This window comes from Centruroides sculpturatus, unplaced genomic scaffold (genome assembly GCF_000671375.1).
Source record: "Centruroides sculpturatus isolate CEXI.00-Female unplaced genomic scaffold, Cexi_2.0 scaffold498, whole genome shotgun sequence".
NCBI lineage: Eukaryota > Metazoa > Arthropoda > Arachnida > Scorpiones > Buthidae > Centruroides > Centruroides sculpturatus.
Window position 1 is genome coordinate 123,897 of NW_019384650.1, and position 14,677 is coordinate 138,573.

General features: G+C 31.3%; 1 protein-coding gene across 4 annotated transcripts in view; it reads right to left on the reverse strand.

Moving 5' to 3' along the window:
• LOC111626274 (ATP-dependent RNA helicase vasa-like) overlaps window positions 1–14,677 on the reverse strand; it is an 85,008-nt gene that overhangs the window by 10,908 nt on the left and 59,423 nt on the right. For all 4 annotated transcript variants that reach the window (XM_023369594.1, XM_023369591.1, XM_023369592.1 and 1 more), the window contains one exon: window positions 5,064–5,163. In XM_023369594.1, the coding sequence (XP_023225362.1) occupies window positions 5,064–5,163 (100 nt within the window). The remainder of the gene's footprint in view (window positions 1–5,063; window positions 5,164–14,677) is intronic.

Here is a 14,677-nt window from a genome sequence, read left to right on the forward strand (position 1 = left end):
GATAATTTATCTACATTGCATTTGTCATTTCTTAATAGTCCTGTAACTTTAAAGACTTCTTTCATCATCAAAGAATACCGTACTTTTTGATGTTTGGTGATGTCAGAATTATATGTTTAACTCAAACTGGGATAATTCCAAGTAATTTTCTTTTCCCAATCATCCAACATAGGTATTTATAAGTTAACTCAAATGTGGGTTTTAATACAGTATTTTCATAAACTCTCCAGAATTTTATTTAACTTAAAATAATTAAATTTCATCTATCGAATAAACTAATCAAACTTTTTATAAAGTGTGGGAACTATGTACACCTAAAAATAAATATTTTATCACGAAAGTGGGTGGCTTGCAGACACAGCATGTGTGACCTAGACTAAGGGTATGACTATGCAGACAAATCTAGTATTGAGCAAGAGGTTGCAAGCGATAAAGTTCTCACAAAGGAGAATGACACACAAGTGAGAAGCAATATCTGACAGGGTTTGATATTTATCACATCTCGCCTCTTCTCACAGAATACTGCACATGCACAAGTAGATGGCTTCTCATATCTTTTTCTATATACAATAGATGAAAGGTTTTTATTTCTCCTCAAACTATAGATACACAAAGTCAAATTCTATTTTATTAACAAATTACAACACAGTTCTTTATCCTTTCACGGTTTCCAGAAGAGGAACACCATAATTTTCTTTTATTTGTGTGTGTTCATTATGAAGTAATCCTAACGACAAAAGTTTTTCTTTGCTAGAAGTAAACAGCATAGTTGAACTATTTTGATTTTTACTTCCATATGGTGCAATAATTCATGCTTCTCTGTGATGAGTTCAATGCCATTGTGTGATATCATCATCTCTATTCCATTTTCTTCGTTCGCTTGTGCTGGTGTAGTTTTACTGTACTTAACGAGAGCAGGAAACATCACCTCTTAGCATCACATATTCTCACTCACATCTACATATTTGCACCCTAACTTCCATTTGAATCTGCTTTTCAAACTTTTGTTTCATTCCATTGCCGATGGATTTCTCTGACTAGCTAACATAATAGATGGATTATTGATAAATTAATTTTAAAATGATTATAGTCCGATTTTCTGTAAACATTTTAACCTGTGCCAAAAATTTAAAATGTAGCAATTGCAAAGTGTTTTTTTTTTTTGGGTGATAAAAAAAAGATTGATTTTAGGTGTGAAATACTACATTTTAAAAATCGTTATTAAATGCTTAGGAGTGAACAGATCAACCATTTGGGTTGATCCATTTCTCAGTGGCTTATTTACTTATTTAGTTAACTGTTTTTCAAGTTTCTGGACAACACCAAGAGGTTTACATTGAAAACAATTCTACATAATAAGATCCATAAAAATATTTTACGGCTAGTTTATTATGGGTCACCAATAAACTGATGCACAAAATCTTGATTTTTAGTTGAAACTCCATAACTTGAAACTTTTTAACTAAGTCGAAATTTTTCTCTCCCTCAACTGATTTGAGTTAACCAAGTTCCATTGCATTATCTTTTACTAACTAAATTTGTTTTTTGTCTTTATGCCTCTTGCATTATTTATGTGCTAGAGAAATGTTGATCATATTATTGATTATTTTCAACTGTACAGAGCTCTAATCAATAGAGCCATTTCACACACTTTTATTCTATGTGACAGAAAGAGGAATTCAATCTAATAAAAACAACATTACACAATTATCAGGTACCTATAAAAATAACTTTTGCTTTAATTAGCTATGTCTGATGTTTTTGAATCATCATCAACCAGAAGGTGGCATTTATTTTCCCCTAGAGTCTAGGGGAAGTAAGATGTTACCACTCAGCCAAATGACATTTTAATTCTGGCTTGTAATTGTACATCCACATTTTATCCACTGTAATTGTATTGCGAGAAAGTGTCACCTTCTGGTTGATAATGGTTTGGCCTAGGACCTAACACAAAGGAACCTCTATCTCCCAGTAATATCAAAGTGATGCTTGTCGTTGCATGCAACTGGTTTGGGGATCATCCTCAAAAGATAATGTGTCTTCTGAGACAACAATTAATGCATAGTATTAGAAGAAATTCCTTGCTCATCAAGAACAGCCAATTTTGTTACCATATTGCTGGTGTAGTAACAATGCTGTTACAGAATGGGATTGGGAGAGCCTTTAGTATTCACTTTGTTCACCTGATATGTCTCCCTGTGATTTTCACTTGTACTGAAAAACTAAGGAACCCTTTATGACGTCAACAATTCCCATTTAATTGCATAAAGCAGTCCATGCTCTATTTGTAAGAACAGTTCAACAACAATGCCTGCTGGATATTTGCCAATTGGTGTTAGACATGATCAGAAACTATGCGGAAGGCCTGTAAAATTTTGATACACGCAACCCACTTATTTATGAATAAAAAGATATGACATGACGATTATAAGAACCTTGGATAAATTTATTATTTTCTTATTAACCTTAACTTTTATTTCTTAAAACTTACAAGCTTTAACTGTCACAAAAGTACCATCTTAACTTTTATGCATTTAGAGTGAGTTAAAGTTTATTCCTGATGCATAAAATTCCATGCCCTTCTGATGAAACCATTTTTTAAGTATATAAAAGTGTCATTATAATGGAATTTATGAGCTGGAAAGCACTCCTTTAAAGTTGGAAACATGGAAATCACTAGAAACCAAATCCAGACTATAGAAGGATGCTCCAAAACTTCCCAGAATAATATACAGCAAATTGTTTGTTTTTATATATTAGAGTAAGCATTGTTGTGAACACATTACTGTTCAATAGACATTTTCAGATACACACTTAAAGTTGAGATGATCACAACACTCAGTAGTGATAGTGCATTATTGCTATAGGAAGTCAGCAAGTACCAAACTCGCAGTATCCCAAAAGATGAGAGCCTCAACTTTCCTGATAGAAGTCATTTTAAACTATTGTTACCTTCATGAACCAGAATAGTTCCACTTCATGTTTTCTCTCTGCTGCTGAGTGTGAAGTAGTGATTAGCTGTAGTGCCATCAGTAATCATTCAATTCAATTATTTCTGCTGCATAATAAGCTCCAAACATGCTTCAACATTTTTGGGATTAAAGTTGAGTGTTCATAAAAGTTAAATATGCAAGTTTCCATCATGCACAAAAATTATAAGATAGTATGTATGACAATTTCACATCTGGGTAACTAGCTATTCTTTACATCCAGGCATTTTAGTTTCACAATCACTCTTATGGCTGCACACTTGCTGTCAATGCCAATTCAAAAAGAACAGCAATATTGTGATGTGTGAAGTTGACAAGGAAAATTACAAGAATGAAGAATACAAATTTAGATTTAGTTGATTTGGGCAGAGCCATAGCTTGTTTTCATCTTTGACCAAGAATGACATCATGCATAATGTCAGGCAATACTAGATAGCCATTGGCTGGTTTATTGCAGCTATATGTAACTTTCAATAGAAATTAGAAAACTTCCCTGAAGTGAGATTGCACTAAAAATTGCAATGTACAGTTGTTTCAAATGATTGCATGCAATGTACACACAGTGCAACTTTATGAAAGTTGCCCCGTGTTTGGGCCAGGTAACACCGCAAAATTCTCATGAGATCATTTTGCTATGTCCTGGATACCACATGCACTAACAGAAACCAACAGTCAGTGCATATGGTATTTATTTTATACAAGCTTATCAGTATGACCATCTCACTGTACTCCATAATAATACCATATGAAACAAATATCAGATGCAATGCATTCCTGTCCAATTAAATGAACTCACCCACAGTGAAGCACAGTTAACCACTTCACATTAAGTTGTCATTTCTCACACTGACCCCCATTCCCCACTTTAAAGGCATGACACTATCTGTATGCTTACCTCAACATTACTCCACTGTTAAGAACTTCAATTAGAGTTTACCATAAACATTCTCTTGCTTATGAAAATTTCATTATTCTATGCACTACAATGGGGAAATCCTAGTCCAAGCAAATCACTATTTTGAATTGATACTGTGCACCTCTTTTTATAAATAAAAAATGCACAGACTTGTACTAGAGTGTTGTTATTCATATTAGTCGCATTTGAGTTCAGCTCATAGATGTTAAACGTTTACAGAGTTTACAACTTTCCTGATCAAACTTCTTAACTTTTGTAGTGCTTTATTCCAAAATATTCTAAATATACATAAATACATGCCTGCATAAGCATAATTATTTTTTGTTATAGTCAACTTGCATTAATACAAATCACAAAGGAAACTGTAGTTAGTTTGCTTTATTGAAAATTCAATGAATGTTCTAAGTGATTTTCAAATCAAACAAAATGAGGAGACAACAGTATTCACCCTTAAAGTGTGGAGCAGTATATCAGAGTAGTCGAACAAAAAGCTAAAAGAAATCCATGATTTTTTTTATCTATTAAAGATTGTTTATAAAAACAGAAAATATTTTTTGGTGTCAAATGAGTAAAAAATAAGCCAAATTTGGCATGAAGTAGCCAAACCTGGTATCACTGCATGCACTCCAATATGCAACTAGTACGTTTTTATGGAACTGCATCCATTTAAAGGGATGGGCAGCTTTAAACTTTAACCCCTATTTTCGAAGTACAGTAGAATGGTCCACTAAAATCACATCCTACAATTGGAGGTCAAACCAGTCTTTGTTTACTAGGAGAAGAAAATCTAGTCTACTCAAAAATGGAAAATTTATTACAGTACATCTTTTTATTGTTCACTTCAAAAAGTGTAAAAAGCAACTATTGTTGAAAATAGGATTATTTCTTAGAGGGCTGTGGAGATAATTTATAATTCAGTTTAACAAATTCTGCTAAAACTGTTTGCTTTACCATGTGAAAATTAATGTTGCAACAATGGTATTTTGCCAGGGTAATGGCAAAATTCATTTTATCCGTGTTCATTTTAAGGCAAGTTGACTGTATAACTACTGTTTTTTTTTTTTTAATCTATGTAAACACTACATTTTTAAAATAATCTAGAAATAGAATTAAAAAAACCAAAAAAGTAGCATGTTTAGTGATTATTAAAAACTTACCCATGTATACTTGTTGTAGGATAATTATTCTGAGACATAAAAGAGGCTATAAAATCTGCTGTTCTTTTTTGTTCCACAAAAACTAATGTTCTATCAGTACCTTAAAATAAAAATTTTAATAAAAGTCAGTCTAAAGTAATAAATTTTTAAACAAAAGTATAATTTATTTAGTCTTAAGTATAATATATGAGATCCATCATTTGAAAATACATCTTGTCCACTTTACCAGATATTGAAAATTCAGCAGTCTTTTTAAGACTTAAATTTATAACACTAATATTGGTTCATAAACCAACACCCAAAATGCACGTAATGTGAGCTATTTGACAATGAAATAAATATCTTCCCTAAGTTTGTTGAAATTATAATGTTTATAAAATGAATAAGGCAAGTACTATAAAGACAATTACAATTTTCAGAGTTTTGGAATGGCAGTAATACTAATAAGTGGAGAAACTAATTTGAAAAATGCAAATTAAGAAAGCTTATTCAGAACACAGTAATTCAAACTACGGGACTTCAATTCTCAAAATATTAGACAATTCATGCAGACCAGCTTCACGTAAACACAAATCTCTCTAGAATCCAATCATTTCCCAACCTTCTCAAAAATGAATTTGCAGCAGACATTTGATTTCGAAAAAAGTCTGCAGAGTTTAACAAAAACCCCTTTTAGCACTTCCTTTGGTGTCAAGTCATAGATTTGTCACCCTTTTCTATTTTAATGCAAATTTAGTATCAAACAAAATTAACCAAAATGTCATTTCAACTTTAAACAAATGCTACATGTCTTTATACAAAACATGATACTAATGGCTTACATTCTCACATAATTGTTATCAATGTTTCCCATTGACTAAGTGGATAAGAATAGTTTTGGAATAAATGAAGTGTGGATAAAATGCAGTTTGGAATAACATTGAATTTTCTACATTAAATTTTTAAGCTGCAAGCCTGTGCTAGCATAAGCATGCTAGTGACCTATCTCAAAACAATGACCAATCTATTACATTTTTGATTTCCTAGTCTCTCATGTAAATTGACAAAGTTTAATAAAAACTGATGGATCAAACTGAGAAAAAATTCAATTCTATAAGCCATATAGAAGAGATCTGCCTCTAGTAATTGGTTAGTACAGATATCCACTTTAAAAATTTTTTGTACTAATTTGAGGTTTGGAATGACATGCCTCATATATGAAACCAATTATGATAATATAGTGTGAGAATTAAAATTAACTTTAGTTTTAATTCAACAGTCAGTTACTTTTATAATTATTCTCTTCTATGTCTAGTAAAAGAAAACTATCATAGTCAAGTTTATTTAAAATGTCCATTTATACAAAAATATACTTCAAAAATAAAAGTTACAGTACACAGAGACAACCCACAGCACTCAATAATTGTATTGGATACATTAAAGAGTATAAAGCAAGAAAATGAATTTTACATTGCCAATAAACACTGCAGTTAAGCAATATAGTTGTGTGTTTTTATTCAATTGTTTAGAAGCTTCTTTTAAAACATTACTTCACATCGTTTTTTTCTAAAATCAAATCTAAATGTCTGCAGATAAAAAAAAGCATACATGATATGCATTTTAAGTTTCATAAAGGATACAATGATAAACAGTAAAAAATACTTTGTGTATAAAAAAGATGCTACTAAACATTGGACACGTCAAATGTGGTTTTTGAATGTTTCCTTTGGGAAATTTTGAACTAAATAATACACAAATGTACAGGATGCCAAAAGCTAAAGAGAAATTTCAGGAAGAAATTGTAAAAAAAATCAATAAATATCTTGTGAACTTGCATTAAAGCTTAAGTGTATCAGCAACATGATTGTGTTCTGCATGCATTAAGTGAAAAAAAACCCCCACACAAACTGGATTGAGTATAATTTTGTCTGAGTAGGAAGTTCTGGGATTTCATTTTATTTTAAAATTAGTTAAATCACTTATTGCAAAAAACATTTTACGGGTGACAAAATAAAAATATTAACTGAAAACTTTTTGTAGTGGGTCATGACTTTTCAGTTGAGTAACAAAGTAACACTGTATTTGATTAATGTGATTTTGTTAAACCTGGTAGCACCAAGGGATTACAGTGGTACCTCAGGTTACGAACGCCCCAGCATACGAAATTTTCAGGATACGACATGAAATTCGAACATATTTTTGCTCCACGATACGAACAAAAACTCACCATACGACGTTACATTAGTTCGCATTTTTCATTTGTTTTTCTTACTACAGTTATTTTTTTNAGATTATACAGTCAAACCTGTCTATAACGGAGCCTGAATATAGCAAAAACCTGTCATTAATGGAAAATTTCTTTGGTTCCATGATTTTTTTTTTTACAAAAATTAATATAAATTAACCTGTATATAGCAGAATCTGTCCACTGGGAAAATGCACAGGAAAATTGGGCCACATAACAGAAAAATCAGTATCTTTATCCAATTTAATACAAACTCATCCAAGAAGTCTACAAGCCTAGCATGTATAAATCAGTCAAAAAATACATATATCAAATACAGAATAGCAAAATACAACTACTGTATTACAGTAATTTTATTGGGATTTGAATGAAAAGATTTTGCAAATTTTTATTTTTATTAACAGCTGTTTTCAGTTAACATAAATGTGTGAAATATAACACATTATGGCATTATTGCTGATGTGATATTAAATAAGCTTCAAAACAAAGAATACAAACCTTTTTGTATCACATTTCATTCGAATAAAATCAAGTCAAAATGTCTGCAGATAAAAATACACATCAGGCATATTATGCATGCTTTTAAGTTTCGTAAAGGATATCACGCTATACAAACAGTAAAAAATACTCGTACCATATATGTGGAAGATATTTCTGAACTCCAAATGTATCAAATGTAGTTTAAAAGTTTTGTTTGGAAAATTTTGAACTGAAGGATACAAAAGGTAGACCCCCAAAAGATGTTGAAGAGAAATTTCAGGAAGAAATTGTTAAAGATTGACAAATAACTGTGAATTTGCAACAGATCTTAGTGTGTGGCAGACTTGCACTGTTGTAACACTTCATCCATTTGAAATGGTTGTAAAACATACTGATAATTATGTTCTGCACAGTTTGCATTTTTTCACTTATGAATAAAACAAACTGAATTGAGTATAATTTTGTCTGACAAAAGATAGATAGTTGTAAGGTTTTATTTTATTTTTGAAATGGTCACTCATTTTTATCTTAGAGAACTTTTTTACAGGTGGATGAAAAATTAAACTTAAAAATATTTGTTATTAACCAAAAATTTGTTCTGAGCAGGTGGTAATTGTTCGGTCGAGTACTGAAGTACCACTGTATTTGATTAATATGATTTTGATATATACAGTAACATCGAGAAATCTATTAATCACATTAATAAAAGAATACCTATAGTAGGTAACCTGTATATAGCAGAATCTGTCCACTGGGAAAATGCACAGGAAAATTGGGCCACATAACAGAAAAATCAGTATCTTTATCCAATTTAATACAAACTCATCCAAGAAGTCTACAAGCCTAGCATGTATAAATCAGTCAAAAAATACATATATCAAATACAGAATAGCAAAATACAACTACTGTATTACAGTAATTTTATTGGGATTTGAATGAAAAGATTTTGCAAATTTTTATTTTTATTAACAGCTGTTTTCAGTTAACATAAATGTGTGAAATATAACACATTATGGCATTATTGCTGATGTGATATTAAATAAGCTTCAAAACAAAGAATACAAACCTTTTTGTATCACATTTCATTCGAATAAAATCAAGTCAAAATGTCTGCAGATAAAAATACACGTCAGGCATATTACGCATGCTTAAGTTTCGTAAAGGATATCACGCTATACAAACAGTAAAAAATACTCGTACCATGTATGTGGAAAATACTTCTAAATTCCAAATGTATCAAATGTAGATTAAAAGTTTTGTTTGGAAAATTTTGAATTGAAGGATACAAAAGGTAGACCCCCAAAAGATGTTGAAGAGAAATTTCAGGAAGAAATTGTTAAAGATTGACAAATAACTGTGAATTTGCAACAGATCTTAGTGTGTGGCAGACTTGCACTGTTGTAACACTTCATCCATTTGAAATGGTTGTAAAACATACTGATAATTATGTTCTGCACAGTTTGCATTTTTTCACTTATGAATAAAACAAACTGAATTGAGTATAATTTTGTCTGACAAAAGATAGATAGTTGTAAGGTTTTATTTTATTTTTGAAATGGTCACTCATTTTTATCTTAGAGAACTTTTTTACAGGTGGATGAAAAATTAAACTTAAAAATATTTGTTATTAACCAAAAATTTGTTCTGAGCAGGTGGTAATTGTTTGGTCGAGTACTGAAGTACCACTGTATTTGATTAATATGATTTTGATATATACAGTAACATCGAGAAATCTATTAATCACATTAATAAAAGAATACCTATAGTAGGTAACCTGTATATAGCAGAAACCTGTCTACTATGGAAGAGTTGTTCAGTCCATTGGGGTTCCATATACACAGGTTTGTCTGTATATGAAAATTTTACATTGTTACATATTATAAAAATACAATATAGCAAATTATTAATGATATACAAATATTGATTTTCACTGAATTTATAAACTTGTGTTTATAACAAAACATTTATAATGTGAGAAATGAAAAATGAATTAAAAATGTAAGCAATGAACATTAAAATTAAATACAGAATTTACTTAAATTTAAAAAAATCTAAGTAGCATATGTAATCTTACAAAAGAGCATCTGAATTCTCTCTCATTTACAATTTATATTTTGTTATTTATTATTGTTCAATCTTAATCATTAGTTACAGATTCCAGCCTAAGAAGAGGCCATCAGTTGCAAAGAATCATCATGGTTAGAGAGAGAGAGAGATGGATGAAGGCATTCCTTCCAATCCAAGTTCAAATACCACTTTTCTCTAATTTGAAGATATTCATAATCTATCCTCATTTTACTCTAAGTTTTAATATTTTCAAATTTTTGTGTAAGCAAATTATAACCTTATTTTTTAAATCTTAAAATCTAATCTATTATGAAACTTGGCACCATAATGAGAAGTAAGTCCTTCCACACTGCTTGTTATGGTTACCAAAACTTTAAAAGGGGTATTTTGAAATAAAAGTCACTACAATCAATGTATTAACATAGTTAACTGAAGCAAATCATGATAAAACTTGTAAGCTTGCTTGTCATCAAGACATATATGTACCTACATGCAATATCATTACATGAGAGGAGAGAGGTGTCAACACGTAGAGTAAAAAGAAGAGAGGTTATGTGTATATGTCATTACTCAGTTAGAGATCAAAAGACAACTAAGTAACATTTTATGCTTGAAAATATCCAACAAACAACTATCAATTGGATATCACAGATTCAAGGAATTTGTAAATGGAAAAAATCTAAGTCTACGGATTGGCTTGCAAGCATAGGAATCTCTAAACATGCAGGCACTAAAATACATATTCAAGCAAACCCCACATCATCATTTAGAACAGTTGCTGCTAAACTCGGTCAAGACAAGTATCCTATAAAAGTGAACACACAACAAAGTATAGTTGTTAAATATCACCGCCCACAAAAAGGAACCAGCTCCAAAGTACAATGAGAAGCAGGGATGTAAAGCAAAAACAAATTGCTGAAAACATGATGTTTAGCCATGTGCCAAAGGTTAGGGGCTGTTCATAAATGACGTCCGCAATGGAAAAGAGAGGGAGTTCACTAGTCAGACAAAAGAGCTGAGCTTCTGTACCTCAGTTTATTTCATTAAAATTTAAAACAATTTGTATGTTTTATTATATTTCAGAATTTCTTGTATGCTTCATTTCTAATTATATCATTCATAAAGTCAAAGGTTTCAGGAGGGAATAGAGTTTTATTGGATGTCCAAAGAGGGGAGGGGTTACAGAAACATGGACAAACTGGGACAAGAGGAGGAAAGTCAAAATTAAGAAAAATGTGGAGGTTATTTACGGACAACCCCTAAGTATTGGTGCTAAAAAATGAAACATACTACCCTGAAGACGCAAACAAAGTGCCTTAACCTCACCTGTGTTATTCCCGATATATATCGGGGTCGTGACCTTTGACCCACTGGGTTAAACCCAATATATCCTGTTACAACATCAGTACATTTTTTATACAAGATGTCGCTATGCATCATAATTTTTATATTAAAACAAACTTTCAAAATAAATATAAAAACAAAAAAGAATTTTTTCATTAGGATTAACATTGACAAAAATTCAACATGGCAGCCACATGCAACAGAGAAAAATTTAAACATAGGATAGGTTAAATATTCATGTCCACGATGTATGGAATTTGCTATTTGAAGTGGTAGTGTTTTATTCAGCTACAAGAAATACTTTACAAGAGGATGAACATAACATAGGAAGACAAAATACAGCAAGAAAAGTTTGGGTTCACCTAATTCATTTGAAAAAAGGAAAAATTAAACAGATGTAGGCTGTCCAACATGACAGAGCTTATGCCATAATGTCACACTGTGGTCCTATGAAGCGTAAATAGTGTGTATAGTTGCCGTGAACAGCAATTTGGCAAACTGTTTATAATGTTGTCTAGCAGTTCCTGAGGTGACAAATACCACTTCTGCATAAGTACTCTTTGAAGCTATGCATTGGTTTGTGGTAGAGGATAATGTGTTGCAATCCTGCAACTAAGGGCACCGCATATATGTTCTGTGGGGTTTGAGTCTGGTGAATAGGACGACCAATCCATACACCTTATATCCTGAATTTACATGTATTCCTGAACGAAACATGTCCTGTTATTGTCCATTACAATGAATTCAAGATCAAATGCATCTCAAAAGCTGCACATACTGCTACAGGATGACATCCCTATAAATCTGAATCATCATCATAGCAGCATACATACGAGACCCTAACATGATATAACCCCAGACAGACTTCTCGACTTCCATAATGATGACAATTGATAATGCAAGCAGGATTATAATGTATCTCCAGGGCTCATCAAACATCAACTATCAATTTAGGCCAAGGGTGGCAAACCTATGGCATGCATGCAAGAGGTGCCATGTGTGAAAATTTTCCTAAAACGTTGTAGATTTACAGGTGTTATAATTTCAAATATATATTAATCAAATTTTTTTTTGACAAAATCTTGTAAAAATTCTGGAATAAAAAGTATAGTGTGTAACAATTTTATTTCTTTNAATTAAACAGATGTAGGCTGTCCAACATGACAGAGCTTATGCTATAATGTCACACTGTGGTCCTATGAAGCTTAATAGTGTGTATAGTTGCCGTAAACAGCAATTTGGCAAACTGTTTATAATGTTGTCTAGCAGTTCCTGAGGTGATGAATCCCACTTCTGCATAAGTACTCTTTGAAGCTATGCATTGGTTTGTGGTAGAGGATAATGTGTTGCAATCCTGCAACTACGGGCACCCCACATATGTTCTGTGGGGTTTAATTAAGTCTGGTGAATATGCAGACCAATCCATACACCTTATATCCTGAATTTACATGTATTCCTGAACCAAGCATGTCCTGTTATTGTCCATTACAATGAACCCAGGATCAAATGCATCTCAAAAGCTGCACATACTGCCACAGGATGACATCCCTATAAATCTGGATCATCATCATACTGCATTCAAATGCATGCAGCAGCATACAAGACCCTAACATGATATATCCCCAGACAGACTTCTCGACTTCCATGATGATGACAATTGATAATGCGAGAAGGATTATAATGTGTCCCCAGGGCTCATCAAACATCAACTATCAATTTAGGCCAAGGGTGGCAAACCTATGGCATGCATGCCAGAGGTGCCATATGTGAAAATTTTCCTGGAACGTTGAAGATTTACAGGTGTTATACTTTCAAACATAGATTATTCAAATTTTTTTTTGACAAAATCTTGTAAAAATTCTGGAATAAAAAATTTATTGTATAACAATTTTATTTCTTTTTAATTTTAACTTTTGAGTATACATTTTTATATTAATTATTAGCTTTACAACACAACAGTTGCAGAACTAATATTAAATTTAAAAACTGTTTAAACTTAATATTTAGTTCTGACACCTAGTAAGCCAGACCAGACCACACCACACATTCAACTGATCAAAAACATTGGTTTTATATATAAAATCTACTTTAAATAAATAAATACCAATATTTATGACTCACCAACTATAATTATTAGACATTTGACTTTTGTTGGGCCTTTTGAATATTTGAAAAAACAGTGTTAAAATCCTAGTAATCATTGACTTGGATAAACTAGTAATTAATTGCATAATGATAGTTATTGTAGAACATTGTAATAAAGAGCAGTGACAAGTTGTGTTTTTTGCTTTTAATGCAAGTTTCAAACATTAGCAAAATCAAGCAGCAGAGTTTCAAAGTTGGTGGACTGAAGAATATGGAATGATTAGCAAAGACAATAAAGCACTTCGTATTTTATTTTCTGGGACAGTTTTATGTAGAACATTGTCGGCAAAATGGCATTATGAGACAAATCACAAGTCATTCTGAGAAAAGCAAGGACTAACAAATAGTTTACTCAAGCAATTAAAAGTAGAAATATCCAGTCAACAACCTTAATGAAATTTATCAGCAGCTGTTCAAATGTAAATGCTGCTAGTTCTGTTGCCTGAAATATAATTGCACAACAGGGAAACCTTTCAGTGGTGGGAAATATATAAAATAAACATGATTAAAATGTGCAACAGTTCTGTTTGAAGTTTTAGAAAATAAAGTATACAAAGAATAAAGCCTTTAGGTAGAAACCCTGTAGAAGATATATATTTTAGCCATTTTCAAAATTCTAATTCATCAGCAAAAACTTGAAATAATAAACTCATCTGGTTTAATTTCACTTCATCTTGATGAAAATATTAACATAACTGGATCAGCTTGTTTAGCAATTTTTATTCATTATTGTGCTGGGAATAGCATCAAAGAAAAATTAAACAATTTAACTTCATTAGTAACAACAACAGAAGAAAAGATATTTTCAATGCAGTTGTAAATGCATTTAACTGAAAAAAATAATCTTTCTAAAACTATCAGTAAGTACTGATGGTGCACCCAATATGACTGGAGGGAAAGTGGTTTTATCGATTTATTTACATGTACAGAACACTCAGTTCTTCATTTTCATTTCATTATATATCAGCAAGTTGGGCATGCAAAGGATAGTTAAGTCATGGAAAATATGATCCTTGTATTAAAACTGGCCAATTTTATATCTGCCTGCACTTTTAACAATTCTAAAAGTTTCAGTTTATTTGAAGAGATAAATAAACTATTGTATACTGAGTTTATGTACAACAACATCCAATAAAGTAGTGGAACAGTTCTTCAAAGATAAAAAAAAGTTTATTGAAAAATATAAGCAATTAGTGGATGTTGAATGACTTTTTGAAGTTAATATTCTTTACCAATTTGTGCTTACATTTAAACCAATTAAATATTTAACTACAAGATGTTAACAAGACAGTTATTGTCACGTTTGATTTAATCAAAACATTTAAAACAAAATTACAAATTTGAATATTTTGAG